Source organism: Misgurnus anguillicaudatus, chromosome 17, assembly GCF_027580225.2.
Source record: "Misgurnus anguillicaudatus chromosome 17, ASM2758022v2, whole genome shotgun sequence".
NCBI classification, from domain to species: domain Eukaryota; kingdom Metazoa; phylum Chordata; class Actinopteri; order Cypriniformes; family Cobitidae; genus Misgurnus; species Misgurnus anguillicaudatus.
Genome location: NC_073353.2, coordinates 36675798 through 36701322, shown reverse-complemented (window position 1 = coordinate 36701322; position 25525 = coordinate 36675798). Strand labels below are relative to the sequence as shown.

Below are 25525 nucleotides of genomic sequence, written 5' to 3'. Positions count from 1 at the left end.
CTTAAATAACAACAACTTCCGAGCACCATCCACCGCAGGAAAAAGGAAAGCTGTTGGTTGTGAACAAAGAAGTGTCACATCCAGGCTGTGCTTATCTAGATAACTTATTTCCCCTTGTGCATTATTTATGAAAAGATTTTTTTTATTTGCAATGGATTAAATGAACACTGGGATGTATTTTGGGGAAAATTTTATATCAATCAAAAAGTTTTGAATAGCTTTTAAAAATTATACCTTCCCTGATCATTAGTTGTTTATTTGACATAACATCAACTTTGTGTTTCTATCATTCAGTTGTTGGTTAAGGATCTGCCCTGGTATAAGGTATAAGTGCATTTTACCTGAAAACTGGAAGAATTTGGCTTAGTCTTGTTCCTATTAACTAAAACGTGAATTGTCTGGACCAAAATAAAAAGGAAGTTAAACTGGAAAATTACTTTGTTACCAACAGTTAAGCCTGAAAGGAAAAAGGAAGTGTAGCATAAAAAAAAAAAATTATTTTTATACTACAACAATAAAATAAATATGTGGGTAGTGTAATCCTTCATCAAAATCTACAATGATCCAAAAGAAAGCTATGAAATCTAAAATAAGGAGCGTCCGGGTATATAAAATGTTATCATAATTGTTTATTATGTTATAATATTCGGTTTATTATTTATCTACTTTTGTATTTGAATAGTGGTCGACCAATTTGTCCAATATCCTATTTTAACATTTGGTACCCCAGTCTTGAATTTTTGGTTGCATACTTTTACAAACATTACATTCTTGATATAATTAAATGTATTGAATTGGATTTAAATGTTTGACATACATTACATTGTAAAAATCATTAAGGTAATAAAAATAAAATAAATCCTTGAGGTGAAAAAAAGAAATAAAACCGCGCATAAAAATAAACAGTAGAGCATAAACGGGTGATCAGGTTTCAATCGGGGGTGGGGTGCGTAGACGCAGGCGGGAGGAGCAGAAGCATTTAGGGGACCTCTCTTCTTTGTCCTCACACTATATCCCGACTGCATGCGGAAAGATAGAGGACATACGCGCCGCCATACTTAACCGAAGAGTGCGGTTTTCAAGATAGCTGAAGGATGTGGTGATATTTAACCAGCGTGTGGACACTTTTAGGAAGGACATAGCTGGAGAAACAGTGTGGAAATCGATTCAACGAGGTACGTTTTCCCGCTCCGATTCGGAGTGAGACAGTCAGAGACGCGGCCAACGGATTATTTACTGGCGTTTTGCTCACCCACATGTCTTCAAAATAGTCACTTTTTACTTTATCGTTTGCTGGTTTATAAATTCATAGATTTATTAATAAATCACGACCTTAGAGTTGGTAGAGATTCTGTGAAGTCGTTGTTGTATTTTGTTTGGCTCAGTCAGAGAACAATAGTAAACTTAAGCGCAGCTGGATTGGAATTTGTTAGAAATGTGAAGAGATATCAAACCTTTTTGACTTTCTTGGTACTTCGGAAACAAATCTCCCTCTTAGCGGTCTATAAAGACTTGTTATCTCGTTCTTACGTAAGTTGTGCAGGAAAAAAATAGCCAGGCTGCTGTTTGGGATGACTTGCTGCTCGTGAGACATCGATTTACCTCAGGTAACTAAGCGCGCGCGCGCCACCGTTTGCATGCTTCTTCATCGACACGTTGCTCTTCAGGAGACACCGTAAATGCTTTTAAAAATGATCTTTTGAAGTCTTATCTGAAGGTTTTCTCGAAAGTAAAAGGTATTCTTGTATTATCATTGCATTAATATTAAGTCGTTTAACGTTACATCCGTTTTTAGGATGTGTCTCTGGTCTGAAGACAAACGACAAAGCACGCGTTTATAAACTTAGGTTAATTTGCACAATAACATTACAAAGCCTTGTTTTGTTTAAACCAAGTAGGTTGGAAACGTTATGTTCGTTTCAAACTACCCTTTGTCTATCGCAATGTTTAAAAAATGTATGAATTGATCATGTTTAGGCATTTGCCGGTTGATTATAACGTTAGGCCTGTATCTCACAATACATATAAATAACACCTAGTTTCGGGCGATATTGCGAATAATTATCACGACAACTTTCCAAGCGATATTTATTGCGATAAATCTGTTTTACCTTGCATATTTAAAGGCAAATGTGTGTTTCTGAGTGACAGTTTTAGGTAGTAGACACTTTAGTTGTGGTCCTAAACTAACTTACTCTTTATAGTCAGAACATGGCCCACACTTGCCACTGAACCTTTTTCCTCACCCAGGTTAATTTTATTCTCTCTTTTTTATAAACTTTGCATTTGATCAAACTAATAAGGTTAGTGCTTTTCCAGAGACTGTAGCTAACACAAATATATTTTTGATGATTTTAAATTGGAATCCTGAAGGCACCATGCCATTACGTAAATTAAAATCATCTTCAGGGGGTTAAACATCACTTTTCTGAGTATTTTTCTGAGGTATACGCTAAATCTCCTGTCTTTCCCCAGAGCTTAAGGATCTGGTCAGGAAATATAACTCCTTACTCCAACTCTCCACAAAGCCACGTTGTTCAGTGAAGTAGTTAATACCTGACTTGGTAATGGTTCCTCTCTGTGGGTTGTTGCTTAAGTTGAAGAGTGGAGGAGGGTCAGGGTTTAGGTTTTAAGGAGGTGCTGGGGATCAACGGTCTGCCAGTCATTTAATACTCATTTTTTTTCATAAGGGGAAAAAATACAATTCGCCACAGTCATGGAAAACCTTAGGATAAGGAATTTTTAAGCATATTATTACCATGCATGGGAAAGGGATAACTAGTTGTCTATTGAGGGATATATCGGGTGAGTTTGGGTAGATTTAAATATGTAAGGATCAAACATGTGATCACAAAAATTTAACTCTTAGCAGCAAAGAAAATCCTTGTACAGTAATGATAAATGGTTAGAAAGGTCACAAAGTTCATTGGTCCAAAAGTATGAGAACGTTCTTGTATGATCTGTCAGGTTCAGGAGTTTGTGTGTAATTTGAGGGCCAACTAGGCACCAGCTGTGCAATGTGGCAACCACACAATTGTACTGCTGTCTGCAAGCGGATATGTTGTTTTGTACCGAGCACAAATTACAGTGATTTTGATGCCTCTGATGTTACAGTCACCAGTAAACCCTTGGACTAATGTTGCGGCCATTGGCAGCACGTTACCACTAGTTCCTTTAAGATTTTTATTAAAACTTGGACCACAGTGGGAATCTGTCTTTGCAGATGTTTTTTGGGAAGGTCACGCACCATCCTCAGTGGAAAAATCAAGTCACAACTGTGCCTGAAGCGCCTGTTGTTTACTCTCTGGAGCTGGTGGTGATTTTAGGGTTATTAGTTGTTGATTAGACCCGTGGATGACCCCCATCTTCTTTAAGCTCATAGAAAATATCTGGACCCCAGTTTGTGACCCAGATCGTTTTTGTTGCCTGGTTTAGATTTACTGTCCAGATGATATTTTTAATAGTGCTGCCAATTCCACAGCGTGTTGGGGGGCCTTCGATTTATGTTAAACCGTGTTTTTACTTTTCCTTTTTAGTGTCTTGGGTTTAAATAAGTCTAGTTTTTCAGTCTTCGCTAAAGCATAAAGGGATCTGAATGTTTTATGAAGTAGGTGCTACATCACTGCGGTCAGGGAATGTTATTCAACGTATTTGACCTTTTTAGGTATATTTAGTATTAGATTACTTTTCATATTTGCTTTGAATCAAGTTTATTTAACTGTGACTAGGTTTCTGAAAGGTTGTGAATGGGGAGAAAATGGATATTATAACAGCGCCATCTAGTGGGTTTTGTCAAATGCACACAACAAGCTTCACAGTTTGCACAGGGTTCACTGCTAGGGTTGAATCTACTTTTGAATAATTTAAAGTCTTTATGTAGCCAATATTTCATTTATAAACCAAAATATCTGAGTAATAAAAGTATTGGAGATCATTTTTCTGGCAATACATAATTGCGGAGCCCAGTAACCACAAAGATTTTAATGTGCTTTTAAGTTTTCTGAAGACACTCATTGTGTATAGCACAGTGGTCTCCAACATGGTACCTGTGGGCACCAGGTTGCCTGCGCCGTCTGTGAGTTACCCACCAAATATTTATTGCTTGTAAAAAAATATATATTTTAAACAATCAACAAGTACATCGAGTAAAAATTTTTTTGAGTAGACTATATCAAAAAAGTAACCCTTCAGATTGTTTAGCCCATTATGGTAGCCCATGCTTACAAAAAGGTTGGAGACCCCTGGTCTAGCATCTCTAAGTTATTAGTTTAATTAATCAGACTCCTGCAACTCTTCATTTGATATGTTTGGATCATGCATAATGTTTTATGTTTATTAACAGCTGCTCTTGTCTTTTTTTCTCTTGTAGCACTGAGACTGCAGTTCTTCAAGAAACATGAGTTGGAGTTTTCTAACGCGACTCTTGGATGAAATATCCAACCACTCCACCTTTGTGGGCAAGATCTGGCTGACTTTATTCATTATCTTCCGCATCGTATTGACAGTAGTGGGTGGAGAATCGATATACTACGATGAACAGAGTAAATTCACGTGTAACACCCAGCAACCCGGTTGTGAGAACGTGTGCTACGATGCGTTCGCGCCTCTCTCTCATGTCCGATTTTGGGTATTTCAAATCATCTTGATCACAACCCCCACGATTATGTACTTGGGCTTCGCCATGCACAAGATCGCCCGCATGAACGATGACGAATACGGGATGCAGAACAGGAAACGCATGCCCATGATCAAACGTGGGGCCAACCGCGATTACGAAGAGGCAGAGGATGACGGTGAAGAAGACCCCATGATTGCAGAGGAGATCCTGCCAGAGAAGGATAAGAAGACAGAGAAGGCTACCCCTAAACACGATGGGCGCCGTCGGATAAAGCGAGATGGGCTTATGAAGGTATACGTGCTGCAGCTGTTTTCACGGATTACTTTTGAAGTGGGCTTCCTTTTTGGTCAGTACCATCTGTACGGTTTCGAGGTCCCCCCATCGTACGTGTGCGCTCGGAGCCCCTGCCCGCACACGGTGGACTGCTTCGTCTCGCGTCCCACGGAGAAAACCATCTTCCTGTTGATTATGTATGCTGTGAGCTGCCTCTGTTTGTTTCTTACGTTGATGGAGATCCTTCATTTGGGCATCAGCGGAATTCGCGACGCTTTCCGGCGGCGTGCACGCCACCATAGCATGGCACGCCCGCACACCGGTGCTATTTGTAGGATACCCTCCGCCCCACCTGGGTACAGCACTGCGCTGAAAAAGGGAATAAAGCCTGAGTATAATTTGGGAGACTCTGGGCGGGAGTCTTTTGGTGACGAGGCATCATCGCGGGACATCGATCGACTGCGCAGACATCTCAAACTAGCCCAGCAGCATTTGGATCTGGCCTATCAGAACGGAGAGAGCAGTCCGTCACGCAGCAGCAGTCCAGAGTCCAACGGTACCGCTGCCGAGCAAAACAGACTCAACTTTGCTCAGGAGAAGCAAGGAAGCACCTGTGAAAAAGGTAAGATGTGACTTAAATTCAGATGTATGCTCCATTCATCAACGTCATTGTTAGTTCTCAATGGAAATGCCATACAGAATGTATCATAGTTTTTTTTTCTGTTTTTCTTCTCTCTCAGGAATCCGTGCTTGAGGAAGAGGCCATCATCTGCTTTCTTGTACAGCTAAGCACCCCAACTTTGGCTGGCATTTCTCAACTGGGAAAGTGGACGGAGTCTTTGTGTGTTTGTTTGTTTTACATTTGGCTGCTTTGAAAGTGCGTGAATCAACTTAAGACTGACATGAGTACGTGTGCGCGTCCAGACTGGTGAATTAGCGAGATTGTGCCGGGCAGTATTTTGGCAAGGAAACGGCAAGCTATGATCTCAAAGTAGAATCTCACCAGCCAGTTATACTTGACACTAGCCAGTCTGCCTAATACTCCAAAGTGCCCAAAAGCTAGTTAGGAAGATGTTTTTCTTGACGACGAACTCCTCGTTCACTAGGCGACTGTGCAATGTCTCTGTATTTCATCTCTTTTCGGGGCGGGGAGGGGGGATTTATTTGTGTATTTTTTGTGGGGGGAAATCAGTGGTTCTTCCATTTGTTTGCCACACTTCTTAGGAAGCGCCAAAAGTTGCATCTCAAAAATGCCTTAAAACTGGAGTTTACATGTTATCTTTACCATTCCAAAATTAGATTGAGCCAGTTTAAAACTACATTAGAAATTTAGTTTAGCTTGTGTGTTTAAAACCGTTCTGTGTTTGAGTAGTGGACCACAGTTAGTTTGTGTTTGTTTGTTTGTTTGTAAGCTGGACAAGGCTGCTGTATTTAACATGGGTTGGTTTGTAGAAACGGAGCGTTTCACATTTAGCCGCTTTAACTGGAAAGGTCTGAGGTACGAGCAGAAGCTGCAGCGTCACTCCGTTTTCGTGACCAAGTTTTGCGTCACATCTTGTCCAGATGAACAAAAAGGAAACCTGGAAAATGCTTGAATACTTGTGAAATCTTAATTATTGTCATACAAAGAGGCTTTTGATATTTTATTTGCATATTGTGTTACTTAGTTGTATATGAGAAGTATTTTGGTGATTATGCCACTGATTTCTTGGCTTCTCTGTAGACTAATAGTTGCAGTCTTATGTTACAATATTATATTTCGTTTTTGAGAATTGTTTCAAGAATGTCTAAGCATTTCTTGTGCCTCACGCAGTTGGAAGCACTAGTAAATATGGCTTTATTTCAGTTACATTTCACGTTTCAGTTTTTATTAAAGGTCATTTATCTTGATTTCTGTTCATATCAGTCAATATTTTGCCTCTCTATGCAAATACAAATGAGTTTGACCAAATGCAGTTTGCTTGCAGTGGCGATAAGATCACACAACTGAACTCAAAGCCATAGAGTGTGAAGTTTTATATATGGTAAAGTAGCAACAAAAGTTATCATGCAGCAGTTTTGTACGAAGTCATTTTTGTAACGGCCAGGTTTTCTACTTTTCTATAAATGTTTTGTCATCTCATTTTTTTTGTATTTTCTGATCAGTTTTTGTAAGGTTTTTTGTAAGAGATGTATTTTGTGATATGCTAAAATAAACCTTTGAACTAAAGTTTGCTTCTGTGACTTATTTGTTGTTGTGCAATGGTAAAAACAATATGTGACCAATGGAACACAAAACCAGTCATAAGTAGCATGGGTATATTTGTAGCAATAGCCAACAATGCATTGTACGGGTCAAAATTATAAATTTTTCTTTTATGCCAAAAGATCATAGAATATTAAGTAAAGATTCATATTCAATAAAGATATTTTGTAAATTTCCTACCATAAATTTATCATTAGTAAAATGTGTGGCTAAGGACTTCATTTGGGAAACTTAAGGGCGATTGTCTTAATATTTGAATTTTTTTTTTTTTTTGCACCCTGTGCCAGATTTTCAGCCAAATATTGTCTGTGTCCTAATACCCACACTTGCCGTCAACGACTTGACTATTTACATGATGTATTTCCTGTATTTGTCCCAAGTGTTCTAGTGGTTGGCGTTAAGATCCCAAGCATGCATGTAGAGTAAATTACCAGATGGACATGCTTAGCAAGTGTAGAAATGTCAATCCAGCTAGTGGCAGCAATTTGCACCAAGACTTGTTCGTTTTTTATTTATAAAAATATTTTTTCTCTTAAATAAACCCATAAACACTCTGAAATTAACATTGCTGAAATTTATTATCAACACTTGTAGAAGCAGAATTCTTTGCACCTGTAAAAAATTAGTTTTGTGCTTGCAACTTTATTAAAGTTTATTTATTCAGTAGTCCCTGAATAAAACGAAACAATTAATTTGTTTCTAATTATGCAGTAAAATGGTTGCAGATTATTAACAAAATACATAATGTTTGCACAAATGAAATGTGCAACACTTCCTTTTTACTACCAAAATAATATGTAATATCCATTTATTAACTTACAATTAAAATTTTCCGCATCATCTCACGAGGTCTTGGGGTCTTGGCAAGTTTTACGATTTACATCCAGAACATAATGCGTGATGTGATACGCTTAGCCTTGAATTCTGCTCCGAAGCGATGTGTGGGTTTAGTGTGCGTTAAGAGCGCTTCACTTATTTGGACGCAGCCATTGTCCTATTGTAACAAACCATACATCCATGGATATCTTATTTATTCAGCTTTCAGATGATGTATTCATTTCAGTTTCCCAAAATTTACCCTTAAAACTGGTTTTGAGGTCCAGGTTAACATTTGTAGTAACAAATACTGTTTTCAGATTGTCGGCATTAATCTAGTAACCATGCCTATAGAATGAGGTGTTCCTTATAATGGATACATTTTTTTATGTTCAACTCTCACCCCCTAAATGTGTTAGGAGGTTATCAATAAAAACACGCTATGCAACATTTTTAATTGTTTCTACAATATCCAGAGGTTGCTCAAAGCCTTAATATTTCCGATATCACATATTTTTGCAAAAACTGTATCATTTAAAAACGCACCACACACATAAAACTTGCTTCTTGGAGGGTAACTTTGTTCCAGTTATTTCAGTCTATTCTGATCTGAGTATCCATATAGCGGACTTGCTTCCTGTTGCTTCAGCCATTGTCTCAGTGTATATTGTCTGTTGTGCTTCATTCACATTGAAGCTTTCTTACTTTGAAAGACATGAGTTTTAATTGCATTGAGGATGGTCAAATAAGTCCATTGCTGCCATAATTATATATTATAAAACAATTATACATGCTAGCACAAAGTATCAGATAATACGCGAATGTGTTAAACTTCAAAAGTCTTGAGCAACATCTAAATATTAATTAATATAAAAAATTGCCTAATTTTTTTTATTTTATTTTATTTTATTTAAAGGCGCAGTGTGTAAATTGTAGCGGCATCTAGTGGTGAGGTTGCGAATTGCAACCAACGGCTCAGTCCACGGCTCACCCCTCACTTTTGAAGCACATAGAGAAGCTACGGTAGCCACCACTGGACAAACATGTCATCGTCAGTGACAACTTAGTACAAAAATGTCCTTTAAGGGCTTCTGTAGAAAAAATGGCAGCACAAAATGGCGGCTTCCATGTAAGGGGACCCTCGGTGCATGTAGATAAAAAGGTTCCGTTCTAAGGTAATAAACACATAAGGGTTCATTATGAAAGGTCTGTATACACCCCTGATAATATAGTTTTGTGTATTATTTTGCATTTCTGTCAAAAGATCCTTCTAAAAATGACACACTGCACCTTAAAACATATTGGTGGGGTGAGAGGATGAACTTTTAAAAGTTGAAAAATAAGAACCACCCTACTATAGAATGGACCTAAAAAGTTACATTTTTATGTATAGATGTAAATCTGGCATTGGCTATTGTAAAACTCATATCAGTTATGTATTAGTCTTGAATATGTCAAATGCATCAAGTCTGTAAGTCAGCTCACCATCTTAATATTTCTATTATGCAAATGCAAAAAAATCATTTTATTTGATAAGGGATCATTTTGTTCCTGTAGTACAAAGTACTTCAATAATGAATTTATTAAATGTCTGTAAATGTACATAAAATACAGCAATCCTATCTTGCTGATTTCATTTACAACAGTTTGGGAGTCTGAATGTGATTTTGGGATACAGGTTCAAATCAAACTTCACACAAAAAATAAGATTTATTTTTAAAGATTATTTTATTATTCATGCAGCTAAAGTTGATTTACTCAGATCATGGTTTGTTTTATTTATAAATGCCCTTTGCAACTGCAGGGTTTTATCAAAGGTGCAACTTCACAGTATATCGCACTTATCTGAGTTCAGAGTCTAAGTGATGAAAATCCAATGACTGTCATAAACTCCTGTTAATTGGATTAAAGTTAAATTCAGTGATTGTTGCACGGATACCTCAGCTTTATAGATTAGCAGTTGTGGCTGTAAAAACTCTCTTTCAGTGAAACACTGCCGTGGCATGATGATGAGGCTCTTACAGAGCTTGTTTACTCTCGGTGTCTTGGCTGTTTTCAGGTGCTACAGTAATGCTGAACAACAGGATTTCATGTTACTTTCAGGTCCTTTGACCACCAAACTTGTATATGGCTTGCAGACCGAACCTTTGGAGAGCCTAAATTCAGCTGTAGGAACTTCAGCAAGCGATGATGTGTTTGACTGCAGGGCTCCACTGCCCCTGGAATCCAGAAAGTTCTTCTTGTATCTTCAGAGCAAAGGGGTGAACCGCTTTAAAGTTCCCCTATCATGGTCTCACATCCTTCCCACAGGTGATCCTAACCAGCCGCACGAAGGCACGGTGAAGTGTTACAAGGCGCTTGTGCGGCAACTGCTTGAATCGGGCATAAAACCTCTGCTGGTCCTTCAACGCTCGTCTGTACCTGAACCTTTCAGAAGCACATACGGAGGTTGGGAGAACCCATTAGTGGTGCAGATGTTTGAACAGTATGCTGGATTTGTGTTCGCTGCATTTAAAGACCAGGTAGACACGTTTGTAACATTTAGTCATCTGCATGAGCTTCATGATGAAGAACTTCAAAATGCTTTCCAGTGCCATACAAACATATACAAACTCTACCATCAAAAGTTTGCAGGTGAGACTCTCTATACATCCTAAATGTGACAGATTGTTTAGTTTACAATTATGCATTTGGCAGATGCTTTATTCAAAGCGAATAACAGTGGATTTGTGGATACATTTTATTAGTATGTTGGTTCCCTGAGATCAAAACCCCAACATTTGTGCTGTACACTGACCATGTACATACAATTTGTAAGTACAGTAGTGTTTGTTATGAGTATTCATGCATGTACGCTATAAGTACCTGTCATTAACCCACACTTGCCTGTAAGTACTAAATATACTAGTCAACATTTGAAGTGGATCAAAAAAGTTTATCAAAGTTGTCTTAAGCCAAGAATGAGTACCCAGTACTTACTTAGAGTTACTAACTACCAAGTATGCACCATTGGTAAGTACAGTAATGATACTCTTTAATTACCATGTATAAACTCAAAAGTAAGTAATACACATTTGTCTGTAAGTACAACATATTTACCATAGGCTATATGTACAAGGTAAGTACACGTACTGTAAAATTAAGTGCTACCGTTTTTACAGTAGTATAAGAACAGTCACACTGATCATTATGTTTTATTTATTTCTTAGGAATTCGCTTGTCTCTTGGAATCAGAGCTGAAGATATTACCTCCATTTATCAACTGGGGTCAAAAAACATGGTAATGGTTGAAGGGCAAGTCATTTTAGATATTGCTGATAATACGCATAATATATCACATATAATATTCTATTATCTCACCTTCAGGCATATATGGATTTCCTCTCTGTGCACCTGCAGTATGACTGTAAACTGAAAACTCTGACCAAGAACTTGAGGGTGTTACAAGTGAGGGTTTATGAGGATTTTATAACCAGTCTGCACAGTGTCCCACGTTTATAATTCTCAAAACAGCTGAAATGAAATAACATCAAGTCTTATTTTAGGATATCAGTGGTCAGCTGTCCATCCTGTTGTATGAACTGACCACCAGGGACTGTGATGAACATGAAAATCATTTCCTGCCTCTTATCAGTATTTTTAGAGGTAAACGTTTAAAAAGATTCAAATGGAATGAAAATATTGGATGTTAACCTGGTTGTTGTTATTTATTACAGTTTTACAAAACGAAGATCTTCACATCAGTGGCTGTGACATCACACAGCTTTTTGGGAAGCTGGATCAAGAACAAACATCCAACAGGTATAACATTTACACCAAAAACATATATTTTGGGTGTGTGTGTGTGCGCGCTCGTGCGTATGTGCGGTTGTGCGTGTGCGCGCACGTGCGTGTGTGTGACTTTAGCTGGGTTTTCACAGACAGGGTCCCATTTTCATACTATATTTATATACACACATATTCACAGCTTGTGAATATGGGACTGCTATCACTGAGACCGTACCCTTTGAAAAGGTCGTAAAATGTACCATTTAGGTATATATATGTGCCTATGAGGTACCTGTTTGTTACCTTTGAAGTACTAATTTGTACCATTGAGTTACTAATATCCACCCTTTAGGTACAAATGTGTACTTTTTGAAAGGGTACCATCCTAGCAGTGGCGGCCGGTGATTTCTTTTCTTGAGGGCGCTGGATGCGAAGTCCGTCACAACATGTATGTAGCACGTCATGTGTGTGGTTCATAATTTCAAAATATGTGATCTGTGCGTCAAGAGATCCTATGCGAATCACGTGTCTTGTTAAAATAAGTGCCTGCTGCAGATGCATCTAAAGGGTTTATGATAAAAGAGACGCTCGCGTTTGCCAGATACTCGCATAATCTCATGCGTAATCAAAGTTTACTGTCAAGGGAGTGTCTTGCGTGTATTTTGTGAACGTGAGCGTCTCTTTAATCATAAACGGTTTTGACGCGTGTGCAGCAGGCACTTATTTTGACGAAACACGTGATGCATATGGTTTACATCAGGGGTCTCCAACCTTTTTATGAGCAAGGGCTACCACCAGTGTTGGGGGTAACGCATTACAAGTAACTTGAGTTACGTAATAATATTACTTTTCTGAAGTAACGAGTAAAGTAACGCATTACTTTTTAAATGTACACATGAATATTTGAGTTACTTTTTCAAAAAAGTAACTCAAGTTACTTTTTTAGTTTAATTAATTTGATTAAAAAATATGTACTGAATTAAACTAAACGTATGCACTCTCTGTGCCTGTGTGAAAACAGTTTGAGTCAGAAACTGAGATGGCAGGCCAAAGCTAAACATTTTTGTGATGAAATATGCAATTTCTGAATGCAGAACTTTTCAGTCATAAAAACACCTGCAAGACCTGAAAGAGATCAAGCTTTAGCCAAGAAAAAGTAACGCAAAAGTAACTAAAAGTAACTTAAGCATTACTTTCCATGAAAAGTAACTAAGTAATGCAATTAGTTACTTTTTTTGGGAGTAACTTAATATTGTAATGCATTACTTTTAAAAGTAACTTTCCCCAACACCGGCTACCACAATGGATAAAACAATCTGGAGGGCTACTTTTTGATATAGTCTACTTTTTTGTTTTACTTGTTTATTTTATTTTATTTGACTTGTTTATATGTTTTAGTATTGTTTAAAATTGTAACATACGTAAACCAAGCCAAGCTAATATAAAAAAATATGTAATGAATAAATATTACAGTTGAGACTATTAATAGAATGTGCTTTAGCGGGCACCTTACAGACTCTGTGCGGGCTACCTGGTGCCCGCGGGCACCACGTTGGTGACCCCTGGTTTACATGACACCACAAACACATATTTTGAAAACACGAGCAATGACACTCCGAACACATATTTTGAATTTGCGCCCTCGGATGAGCAGTCACGAGCCGCCACTGCATCCTAGTGACAGCTTTTGTACCTTATTTCCTGAGAGTGTACAATATACACCCATATATGTTCCCAAAAAATGCATTTATAAAGTCATTGTAGTAAGTTTGTGTACATTGTCATTCAGTCTGCAGAATGACCATTTTGATGGTTTCCATCAAAAATCGGCTTCTTCATTTTCATACCAAAAAGTATGGGAGAAATTTAAAACTCAGACTGAAGTGGACCGAGATCAATTCCTGGTTGGATCATTCCCAGCTGGTTTTCAATGGTCAGTCTCCAGTGAGAGTTTCAAAGTGGAGGGCGGCTGGGCTGAACATGGGAAGGGCGAGACCATATGGGACCGTTTTAGCCACGAAGATCATGTCTTTGACAATCAGACCACCGATCTGGCCTGTGACAGTTATCACAAAGTGGACTATGATGCGTATCTGCTCAGGGGTATGCTGTCCCCTAACTACCAGCTCTCAATTTCCTGGGCTCGCATTTTCCCCAATGGACGCAAGGACAGTTTGGTTGAAAAGGGGGCACTTTATTATGACAAGATGATTAACACGCTTCTACAATCGGGCATTGAACCAACTGTTACTCTACATCACTGGGATCTTCCTCAAGTTCTGCAGGATCAGGGAGGATGGAACAGCGACTCCATTGTGGAAGCTTTTAAAGAATTTGCAGACTTCTGCTTCTCTCGATATGGAGATAGAGTCAAAACATGGATCACATTTGGCAGCCCATGGGCAGTGAGCAATTTTGGGTATGGAACAGGAGAACATCCCCCAAGTATAAAAGACCCAATAGTGGCCTCATACCAGGTCAGTTTGAAAATGCACTGTATGATATCATTGTATAGATGGTAAACTGGAAAGTCTATATTTACATACTTTTACTTTTCTGCAGGTTACACACAATATTCTGAAGTCTCATGCTGAAGCCTGGCATGTTTATAATGACAACTACAGGAAAACGCAGAGCGGAAAAGTTGGCATTGCTCTCAACTCCGAATGGGCAGAGCCTAAGAATCCTTCAAGTGCCCAGGATATCGCAGCAGCTGAACGCTATCTAAACTTCATGCTGGGCTGGTTTGCTCACCCCATATTTGTAGATGGTGACTATTCAGTAATACTTAGAGATCAAATTAGGAATAAAAACACTCTCTGCAGTAAAGAGATAGCACGACTACCTGTCTTTACTGCAGCGGAGAAACAACGAATCCAAGGCACAGCAGATTTCTTTGGGATTAACCACTATACTTCCCGACAAATAAGTGAAAAGTTGAATAGTTGTGATCCTAGACCTCATAATGTCGGGGACTTCCAGATACACGTTGACCCCACCTGGCCCAACACATCTTCTGCCCAGATTCAATCTGTTCCCTGGGGCCTACGGCGTTTATTGAACTACATCTCTTTAGAGTACACATCCGTCAGAGATGTGCCCATCTACATAACGGGAAATGGCATGCCCACCGAGTACAATGGTGATGTGATCGACGACACCTCACGTGTTGACTTTCTTAAAGCTTACATTAATGAGGCAATGAAAGGTAAGTATCATAAAGGAGAACTAAGCAAATTTTGGTAAATGCTTATAGCTAAAGCATGAAACTACATCCTTCCAGAAAAAATAATTTTTGGGGATTGTTGCGGGCAAAAATCCTTGATCTTGTGGCACATTTCTGCTAAGATATATATGACTTTTTGCTACGAAAATGTAGGGATTATGAAATTATGCAAGCCTTGCATATTTTGGGAGTTACCAGAACGATACTAGGATTTTCTCAGTCACAACATAATTCCCATATTTTCATTTATAATGCAGTTATCTGCTTATTTGTCTGTACTGTCTCATTTATTTATTTCTGTCCCAACAGCTGTGCTTTTGGATGGCATTGACGTCCAAAGGTTTACAGTACCCCTAATGGACGGCTTTGAGGGTCCCCAGGGCTACAGTGAACGATTTGGACTGCACTATGTGAACTTTGACGATCCCGACAGACCAAGAACTCCCAAAATGTCAGCGTATTTCTACTCAAAGGTGATCGAGAGAAATGGATTTGCTGAGGGCTCTAAGAAACCTAATATGCAAATCTATGAAAATAAAATGGAGAGATCCAGGCTTCTTGGTTTACCGCCATCTGAAGTTCCTTCAGCATCCAAAGTGGTTTGGGAACAGTTTTCCCCTCAGACCAAGTTTGAGAGACAACTTTATCACTATGGTACATTTCCAAATGAATTCCACTGGGGTGTGTCCTCTTCAGCCTATCAGATTGAAGGTGGCTGGAATGCAGATGGAAAGGGACCCAGCGTGTGGGACACATTTACCCAAAAACCTGGTAATATCCCAAACAGCGATAACGGTAACGTGGCATGTGACAGCTATAATAAAATAGACGAGGATCTATACATGTTAAAAGGCCTAAAAATGAAAAATTACAAATTTTCCTTGTCATGGTCTCGGATCTTTCCCAGTGGTTATATATCTTCTCTTAATCAGAAGGGTGTAGATTACTACAACAGGCTCATAGATGGCCTCATAGCGAATAATATCAGTCCTATGGTAACTCTTTACAATTGGGATCTACCACAAGCATTACAAGACATCAAAGGATGGGACAACCCAGAAATGATAAAAATTTTCAATGAGTATTGTGACTTCTGCTATGCAACATTTGGAGACAGGGTAAAGTTTTGGATAACTTTTAATGAGCCCCAGACGATTGCATGGTTAGGGTACGGACTCGGCCAGATTCCACCCAATGTGAAGCAACCCGGAGATGCACCGTACAGAGTTGCTCACAACCTCCTAAAAGCACATGCAAATGCATATCACACCTATGATGAGAAATACAGGGCAACCCAAAAAGGACTGGTGTCTATTAGTCTGAATGCCGAATGGGTTGAACCTCAAGATGTCAATGTCCCTCGAGAGGTGTTGGCTGCCGATCGAGCCCTCCAGTTCCAACTAGGCTGGTTTGCACATCCCATCTTTAAGAACGGCGACTATCCTGATGCCATGAAGTGGCAGGTTGGCAACAAGAGCGAACTCCAGGGCTTGAAAGAATCTCGCTTGCCTTCTTTTACAGATGAAGACAAAGCCTATATTCAGGGCACTGCTGACGTATTCTGCATTAACACGTACACGACCAAAGTCATACATCATGCCACCATCAGACTGTCTCCTGCGAGTTACCAGAACGATCAGGACATCAGTAAGGAAGAAGCGGATGGTGCTGAAGATACGGCTGTTAAAGACCAGAAAGCTGTTGCTTGGGGACTCAGGAGGCTTCTTAACTGGATAAAGAATGAATATGCAGATCCTGAGATTTATATCACTGAAAATGGTGTATCCACAAGTACTCGCATTACGGCCGATGACACAGACAGGATTTTCTACCTAAAAACATACATTGATGAAGCTCTCAAAGGTATGGTGATGATGTTTTTAATGCTGTTAAACTGCTAGACACGGCACACATTTATATATAATGTATTTTTAGCAAACAACCTTGATGGTGTGCACCTAAAGGGATACATCGCCAGTCCCCTAATGGACTCGTTCGAATGGTTGAATGGCTATAACGTTGGCTATGGACTTCACCATGTGGACTTCAAGCATCCAAGTCGCCCGAGAACTCCAAAGCGCTCGGCTCACCTTTACTTTGATATCATGAGAAATAATGGGTTTCCAATGCCGGAGGAGGAGGAAATTATCTATGGACATTTTCAAGACGGGTTTGTCTGGAGCACAGCAACAGCCGCTTATCAGGTGATTTGAAAATCTATTACAACAAATAAATGAACAATAAATAATAATTTTACAACATCATATTTGTGAATCTGTCACAGATAGAGGGAGCCTGGAGAGCAGATGGGAAAGGTCTCAGCATTTGGGATAAATTCGCACACACTCCCTTAAAGATCTCAAAAGATGAAAACGGCGACATTGCATGCGACAGCTATAATAAGATCAATGAAGATGTTGATAATCTTAAAACACTGAAAGTCAACCACTACAGATTCTCTATATCCTGGCCCAGAATTCTACCTGATGGAACGAACAAGAAAATTAATCAAGCTGGACTCGACTACTATCATAGATTAGTGGATGCACTTTTGGCAGCCAATATTAAACCACAGGTAAATTAATGATCTGAATTAAAAAGAATCCCTTTGGAAATTGATGAAGCAACTACTGTCACACCATAGATGCAATTTTGATACAATTTTGGCAAAATTGTTTCAGCGACAATGTTTTAACCTGAAATTTCCAACACTACAAGCAAACATACCTCTAGACCAGTGCTTCCCAATCCTGGTCCTCAAGGACGCCCTTTCAAAAAGTTTAAGACGTCTCCTTATTTAAAACACCTGATTCAACTAATCAGCCAAACATGGGCATTTTTTATCATAAATATTAAACATGTTATTATTTACGATTCACGACGTTCCTCCGATCAAGTTCGGACACTCTTAACACACCTCACATCAAGGTAAAATCTGATAAGATAATTTGTAGAGCCATCAAGATAATCGGGACATAGTTAAGATTGTCGGAAGGGGGGGAAATCGGGCCAAAATCAGCCCGATTACCTTTTGGTGTGTACCCAGCATAAGGGTGACACAATTTCAATTTTTTTGTTTGGGTTCATCTGTTTGACCCAAAGTTGGGTTGAAAATAACCCAGCTTTTTGAGTGTGTAGAATCTGCTTGGTATTAAAATAATGTTACATAAAATAAAAAAAATACTTTTGACATCTATTAATGGTTTTTAACTGACAGGTGACACTTTACCACTGGGATTTACCACAAGCTCTCCAGGACGTTGGAGGTTGGGAGAACGACACTATTGTTAATAGGTTCAGAGACTATGCTGATGTCATATATAACAGCCTGGGAGACAAAGTACAATTCTGGATCACGATAAATGAACCCTACAACGTTGCAATGATTGGACATGGTTATGGATCTGCAGCACCAGGTATCATGAAAATCAGTCCTTTAACTCGGTGGTTGTCAAACTGTGGGCCGCAGACTGAGGGTAGTCTGTGAAAGATAAATAAGTAAATAATAGTTTTTGACAATAAACACAATTGAAATTAAAATGAACAATATTAAAGTATTGTACCGTTGGGTTAGGATAGATAAACTTGCCGTGTTTTCTCTTTCTCTGAAATCCCTTAATGGAAAACATCACCTTTTTTGAATATTTTACTACCATTACCTTAGATGAATTAATACATACCTGTCTTTTTCAATGCGCTCACTTAATCTTTGTACAGCGTGTGGTGAATGTGTTAGCATTTAGCCTAGCCCCTTTCATTCCTTAGGATCCAAACAGGGATGAATTTAGAACACACAAAACACTTCCATGTTTTCCCTATTTGAAGACAAGTTACATGAGTAAGTATAGTGGCACAAAACAAAATGTGCAGATTTTTTAAGCAGATTAAAAATGGGAACTATATTTTATGGCGGAAGAGCACTTAGCAGTCCCTCCTAAAAAACGCGATTATGTGATCGCATGATTCAACGCAAAATAAGCCAAAGTCTGCATATTTATGTGAGGGCCGCATTTTTTCAAATATGATTTGAACGTTATGAAGTGACGTGATCGTGACGTGAACAAAATTGAAAAGTTGCAAACAGTTTTTGCAAGTTCCCGCAATTTTTGCAAGTTCACACAATTTCATTGAATAGAATAGCATAAATATCCTGCATATTCCATCACATTTTTTAAGAAAACATGCCGCAAGATCAAGGAATTTTGCCCGCAACAATCACAAAAAAAGGAGGACTGACTTAGTTTGCAGCACTTCGACCTCGCCGTGCAGTAACATCATCACTCCTGACTCCTCCCCCTCTCGCTCAAACTTCCATAGAGACAGAGCGCAGCGCGTCATAACCTGAAAACCACGCCCACCGGGGGAGGGAAAGCAATCCAACCGTCTCCATTGACTTTGTATTGCGAGAAGCCGCCTCCTTGTCATTTCTGGCTTATAACAAAAAACTGAATAATGCCTAAAAGCTGCTGTGTGACAATATGTACAGCTAACAAGCCAAAGAACCCAGAAATAAGTTTTTATAAGCTGTCGAGCCGTAAAACACAGTCTTTAAGGAGAATAAAGTGGATCGCCGACTACGTTTCCCCCTAGTGGACGCAGTTTTGCTAATAGGAGTACATAAAAAGTTGCCTGTTTCCATTTCTGTGTCTTTAAATGCTCGTTTTTTGAAGTCGACAGCTTATAAAAACGTATTTGGGTTTTTTTGGCGTGTTAGATGTACACCTTGTCACACAGCAGCTTTTAGGTATTATTCTGTTTTTAAGTTTAATCTGTAAATAATTTTTTATAAGCTGTCGACTTTAAAAAACGAGCGTTTAAAGACACAAAAATGGATACAGGCAACTTTTCATAGTACTTCTATTAGTAGAACTGCGTCCACTAGGGGGAAACGTAGTCGGCGATCCACTTTATTCTCCTTAAAGACTGGGTTTTATGGCTCGACAGCTTATAAAAACTTATTTCTGGGTTCTTTGGCTTGTTAGCTGTACATATTGTCACACAGCAGCTTTTAGGCATTATTCAGTTTTTTGTTATAAGCCAGAAATGACAAGGAGGCGGCTTCTCGCAATACAAACTCAATGGAGACGGTTGGATCGCGTTCCCCCCCGGTGGGCGTGGTTTTCAAATTTGCATAACTGCGCTCTGTCTCTATGAATATAACTGCACACGAGGTCGAAGTGCTGCAAACTAAGGGTGCACTCACATTATCCAAACCAAACCAAACCATGCCCCAGCGCGATTGTCACCCCTCCCTACTCCCCCAGGTGCACGCACTCACACTGTACTTTTTATCGATCCGAGTCCGGGCGCGCTTTCGTCATTAAAATGCGATTGTTTTGAAAAAAGCAGGAAGTAAAGCTCTCTCTTAACACTGGAACCCACCGTAATGATAAGTCTGTGTTTTTTATTCGGAGTCGTTTGGTGCGCGATTACAGACAGCCTTCTCACATGTCATCATATTGCTTAGTTGATCTGTCAGGTGCCCAGCTCGGACATTCACGTAACCCCGCTGCGCGCATCAAAAGGTTTTTACGGCAGCAGATGAAGGTGAGTGGTCGCGCAGCTGACTTCTTCACCTTTTGAATCGCGCTCAGGCGCGAATGCGCTCACACCACAGCCTTCCGCGCCTGAGCCCAAGTGAACCGCGCTCCGGCCCACCTCTGCAACCCGGCCGTGGCGCGATTAACCAATCCGCGCCCGGGCGCTGAACACAGCGATCACACTTGTCAAACAAACCAGGCTTTGGGGGTCAAACGCGCCCGAGCGCGGTTTGGTTTGGATAGTGTGAGTGCGCCCTAAGTGCTCTTCCGCCATACAATATAGTTCCCATTTTTTATTCGCTTAAAAAATCGCCACGTTTTGTTTTGTGCCACCATGCTTACTCATGTAACTTGTCTTTAAATAGGGAAAACATAGAAGTGTGGTGGCTTCTAAATTCATCCCTGTTTGGATCCTAAGGAATGAATGGGGCTAGGCTAAATGCTAACACATTCACGGCACACTGTACAAAGATTAAGTGCATGCATTGAATAAAGATAGGCATGTATTAATTTGTCTAAGTTGAGGTAAGAACATAGTAAAAACGGTAGTGTTTTCCTTTAACAAATTTAATGATCATTATAAAAACGGAAATATTCTCTCTGTGAAGGTATAAGTTTCAGACCAGGCACTGCACCATATATAGTGGCACACAACCTCCTGAAGGCTCACGCTGAGGCCTGGCACTTGTATCATGGCAAGTACAGAGCAAAACAGGGTGGCATCGTTGGCATCACTATAAACTCCGACTGGGCTGAACCGAGAAATCCATACAAACAGGAAGATGTGGATGCTGCCATTCGTGTCATTCAGGTGCATTTCTCCACCACTGCCCATTTTATGTCTCTGTGTGTAAATGTCTATGTAATAAACATGCTTCAATAAACATAAGTCTTTTATGACAGTTCCAGCTTGGCTGGTTCGCTCATCCAGTGTTCAATGGAGATTACAGCGATTTAATGAAAAACATCATTAGAGAGAGAAGCCTGGCAGCTGGTTTACCTAAATCAAGGTAAATAAAGTAAAACCTTGCTTGTAAAGTATTCAAAGCTTTGTGTTTAAATATTAACAATACTCTAAAAATGCAAGGTTATTTTGAACCCAACGTTGGGTCGAAAAGGAACGAACCCTACCGTTGGGTTACATTAACCCAGAAAATGTTTATATTTGACCCAACAATGAGTTAAGACAGCATAGGTTAAACTGTCCCTTTTTGACCCAATGTTGGGTTGAAAATAATTAAAGGCGGAGTCCACGATGTTTGAAAAACGCTTTGGAAAAGGAGACAGGCCGACTACCAAAACACACTTATAGCCAATCAGCAGTAAGGAGCATGTCTACTAACCGACATCCTTGCCGGGTTGCGTATGTGTGGGGCGGGTCTATCAACAGAAGGTCCAGATTCTATTGGGGTAGGGGCGTGTTTGTTTAGGTGATTTCAAATATCAACATTGGCTTTCAAAGATCATGGACTCCGCCTTTAATTTTAGAGTGAAGCAATAACTTTTCTGCTAGTCAAATTTAATAAAATTTTAAAGCGTGTTACATCCAACAGACTTCCAGAGTTTACCCCGGAAGAAATAGCGCGAATTAAGGGTACTCATGATTATTTTGGATTCAACCACTACACCACTGTCTTGGCCTATAACTTTGACTACGGTGACCTCGCACATTATGATGCCGACAGGTGACCAAGTCATTTATTTTAGGTTCATCTGTATATGATTATTGCTTGTGATATTTTTCATTATGTGTAAAAGCGTTGGCTAAAATTACTGTTAATCTAAAAGAGGGGCAGGGACTGTTGCCGATCGAACGTGGCTGGACTCTGGATCCTTCTGGTTGAAAGTCACTCCTCCGGGATTCCGGAAAATTCTGAATTTCATAAAAGAGGAATATGGAGACCATCCCATATACATTACAGAGAATGGAGTATCAGAAAGAGGAACAATGAATCTGAATGATGCTCACCGTATCCACTACTATAAACACTATATCAATCAGGCCCTAAAAGGTACACATATTTTAGGACATACATTAAAATCATTTGTGATAGTAGATTTGAAACTATACCATTTTATTTTTCAGCATATTTGCTGGATGGAGTGGACATCCGTGGCTATGCCGCCTGGACCCTGATGGACAACCTGGAATGGGCTACAGGCTTTGATGATAAATTTGGCCTTTTCTATGTGAATCGATCAGATCCCACTTTACCACGAATTCCTAAGAAGTCGGTCTGGCACTATGCTACAATCATCAACTGTAATGGCTTCATAAATCCAAGCCAAGGTCCTCATGAATGTGAGGTTCTTGAACCTGAAGATGGCATCACAGGTATGTATCCATCTATCTGCTTGTACCTGAATCTATGTGTATGGACGTCTAACAGAATTTTTCTTTTATAGACACAACAACTCCTCAACCTACTCCTGGTGCTGATCTGGTGCTTAACTTTTTGGGTTTGGAAGTTCCAGGTTCTGATGCTGAAGTTGCTCTAAATGTCCTCTTCAGTCTCACCATTATTGGTGCAGTCGCTGTTGCGTTCTTGCTGTTTGGATTGGTAAAGACAACCAAGAAAGCCAAACGTCATAAAGAGGAGCACATTAATCTTGAGAATAAATTCTGAACGTGAAGTCTGGGGTCACTTATAAATAATAAAATATATTCTGTTTTGCTTTAGTTTCCATTTTATAAATCTGTGCAAACAGACATGACCGCAATACGGTTGCTTGCATGAGAAATGTTTCTCAGTTAGGATACCATATTACATCTGGTATCTTTAGTTAAAGGGATAGTTCACCCAAAAAATTTAAATTCTATTATCATTTACTCACCCTCATGTTGTTTTAAACCTGTTATTCTGTTGAACACAAAATATTTTGATAAATGATGGTAAGCACAAAGTTGACGGTACCCAATAGCTTCCAAAGTATTGGTATTTCCTACTATGGAAGTCAGTAAATACTATCCCTTTAATATACACCATCATAAAAAATGGTCCTAAGCTGTCATTGAGGCATGTACCCATAAAAAAGGTCCTAAAATGTACCATTTAGGTACAGATGTTTACACATGTATTTAGTATACATTTGGTACCAATTGGTCCCTTGGAGGTAACTATATGCACCCAATGATACCAATATGCAGCCCTGGGGTACTAATATGAGGTGCAGAGGTGTATTTTTAAATGGGTACCACCCTAGTGATAGTGTATTATGACATAGTGATACAAAAAGTGACACAATTAGGGGCGCTTTACATTTCGCATCTAAAACTGCGTGGAAAACGTGACCGCGACGCTTCCCCTGCTTCTTTGCAATGTGCTTGCTGCACGGCTAGATTCACATATTTGTGCGTGCAAATGATGAGAAATATGAATCGTCCCATAAGGCAGTGGTTTTCAAACTGGGAGCCCCAGTTTTATGACATTTTATGAAATACATTAAAAAAATAAAAAAATAAGGCTACTAATCAAAAGCGCTACTTTTTTGTATAATTTAATGTTTTTTTTTATTAAAATGTTGAGTTTTAGAAAAGTTTTTTTGTCATACATTTTCTTAGGGGGGCCATGAAGGAATGCGCTGTACACAAGGAGGGCCGAAAGCTGAAAAAGTTTGGAAACCACTGCCTTAAGGATCGCACACCGGACGAGAAACGCCGCGTCACGTCTAGAATAACTAGGAGGTATGCACATTAAATAGTGCAAGTTTAGTCAGATAGCGTCTACTTCAAAATGCAAAATACACGTTAGCAGCCAATGTTAATCGCTAACGATTTTGGACAAATATGATGTAAGTGGTGCTCTGTGGCACGACAGGGATTTTAGCATTTTAGCAGTCGCCGACAGTGTGCGTACATTCATAGAAAATAATGTGTTCTGTTCATGGCGCGACACGGTGTGCGACCCCCTTTAGTTAGTTCTTAGTTCGATTGGATTCAATAAAATTTTGTTATATGTTTTCATTGTTTAGAAGTCATTCATGTAAATGATTATTTAAAAAAATATCAAAATATGAAAGAAAGTTAATATGTTTTTCTTTGGCAACATGATCTCACCGAAGATCGTGTTATAGTCACAAATTTTTTTATTGATTTGTTTGTGTCAATGGCATGAAATTCAGCTTTTTGTGCCTTGAGGTTTTTCATGTCATTTTATGTATTTTTTCTTTTCTTCCTATTTTTAAATCATTGTCGCTAGGGGTTGGGGTTAGGTTTGGGTTAGGTTAGGATGTCTAAAAATGTAACAGAAAGTTATTCTAGCCGCAAAACCAATCGACAATGGTAAGAAAATAGGAAAAAACTATGAAAAAAAATAAAATAAATGAAAAAGAAAGTTGTGCAACAGACACGAAAAACTATTTATAGAAATTCGTGTGAGTGAAAAAAAGGGTGAATTTCATGCCATGGACACAAATGGATAAATACATTTTTTCGTGACTATAACACGACTTTCTGTGAGATCAGTCTGCTCTTTATTGTGTTCAGACAGTGTTTTCACACAGATGCTATATAAAGTCTTGTCTGATGAAATGTAGATCAGTGGTTCTCAAACTTTTTCTGCGTGCGGCCCCCCTTGTGTACCGTATGTTCCATATTAAGTTATACAAAGTAGTGCTGTTGGTTAGTAGCTTTATTTTTTCAGGTTTAATTACACAGAATTCATGGTAAATTAATGTATTTTATAAAATGTCATAAAACTGGGGCCCCCCTGGCACTATCTCGCAGCCCCCTGGGGGCCCCGGCCCCCAGTTTGAGAAATACGGATGTAGATGTGCTAAATAAATGTAAAAAAGTCACAATCTAAGGTTATTATGGAGTATTTTAAAATGACAGCACAAATGTTAGGTCAGGACAAAATATTATCACTGTATTGACATCATAAAGATTTCTATCAGTGCTGAAAAAATATCATGAAATGCATGGCCCCTGCCTTAAGTCAATTTGAACACTCGCTCTTTATCTTAACAATGGCAGTTTACTGTCAATTATTACTCTACACATCTCGCAAGTTGCTCTTGTTTTATGTATTTAGTAATCC

At 39.1% G+C, this 25525-nt stretch overlaps 2 protein-coding genes across 4 annotated transcripts; both read left to right on the top strand.

Moving 5' to 3' along the window:
• Window positions 1-953: 953 nt before the first annotated feature.
• Window positions 954-7100, top strand: gjc4b (gap junction protein gamma 4b). Of its 3 annotated transcripts, none has more exons than XM_055214685.2 (3): window positions 954-1175; window positions 4370-5513; window positions 5632-7100. In XM_055214685.2, the coding sequence occupies exons 2-3, from the start codon at window positions 4397-4399 to the stop codon at window positions 5643-5645; spliced, it is 1131 nt and encodes a 376-aa protein (XP_055070660.1). In that variant the 5' UTR covers window positions 954-1175; window positions 4370-4396; the 3' UTR covers window positions 5646-7100. The 3 variants fall into 3 exon arrangements, with proteins under 3 accessions (XP_055070660.1, XP_055070662.1, XP_055070661.1); XM_055214687.2 differs by lacking the exon at window positions 954-1175 and adding an exon at window positions 1457-1607; XM_055214686.2 differs by lacking the exon at window positions 954-1175 and adding an exon at window positions 1612-1736.
• A 2778-nt stretch (window positions 7101-9878) lies between these two features.
• On the top strand, window positions 9879-23161 carry LOC129451496 (lactase/phlorizin hydrolase). Its single transcript, XM_055214681.2, has 17 exons — window positions 9879-10586; window positions 11162-11232; window positions 11319-11399; window positions 11498-11597; window positions 11669-11753; window positions 13510-14197; window positions 14283-14928; window positions 15256-16809; window positions 16882-17150; window positions 17231-17521; window positions 18164-18362; window positions 21095-21297; window positions 21390-21496; window positions 22040-22171; window positions 22275-22498; window positions 22573-22821; window positions 22893-23161. Exons 1-17 carry the CDS (start codon window positions 9956-9958, stop codon window positions 23111-23113), a joined length of 5751 nt encoding a protein of 1916 aa, XP_055070656.2. The 5' UTR covers window positions 9879-9955; the 3' UTR covers window positions 23114-23161.
• Window positions 23162-25525: the final 2364 nt, after the last annotated feature.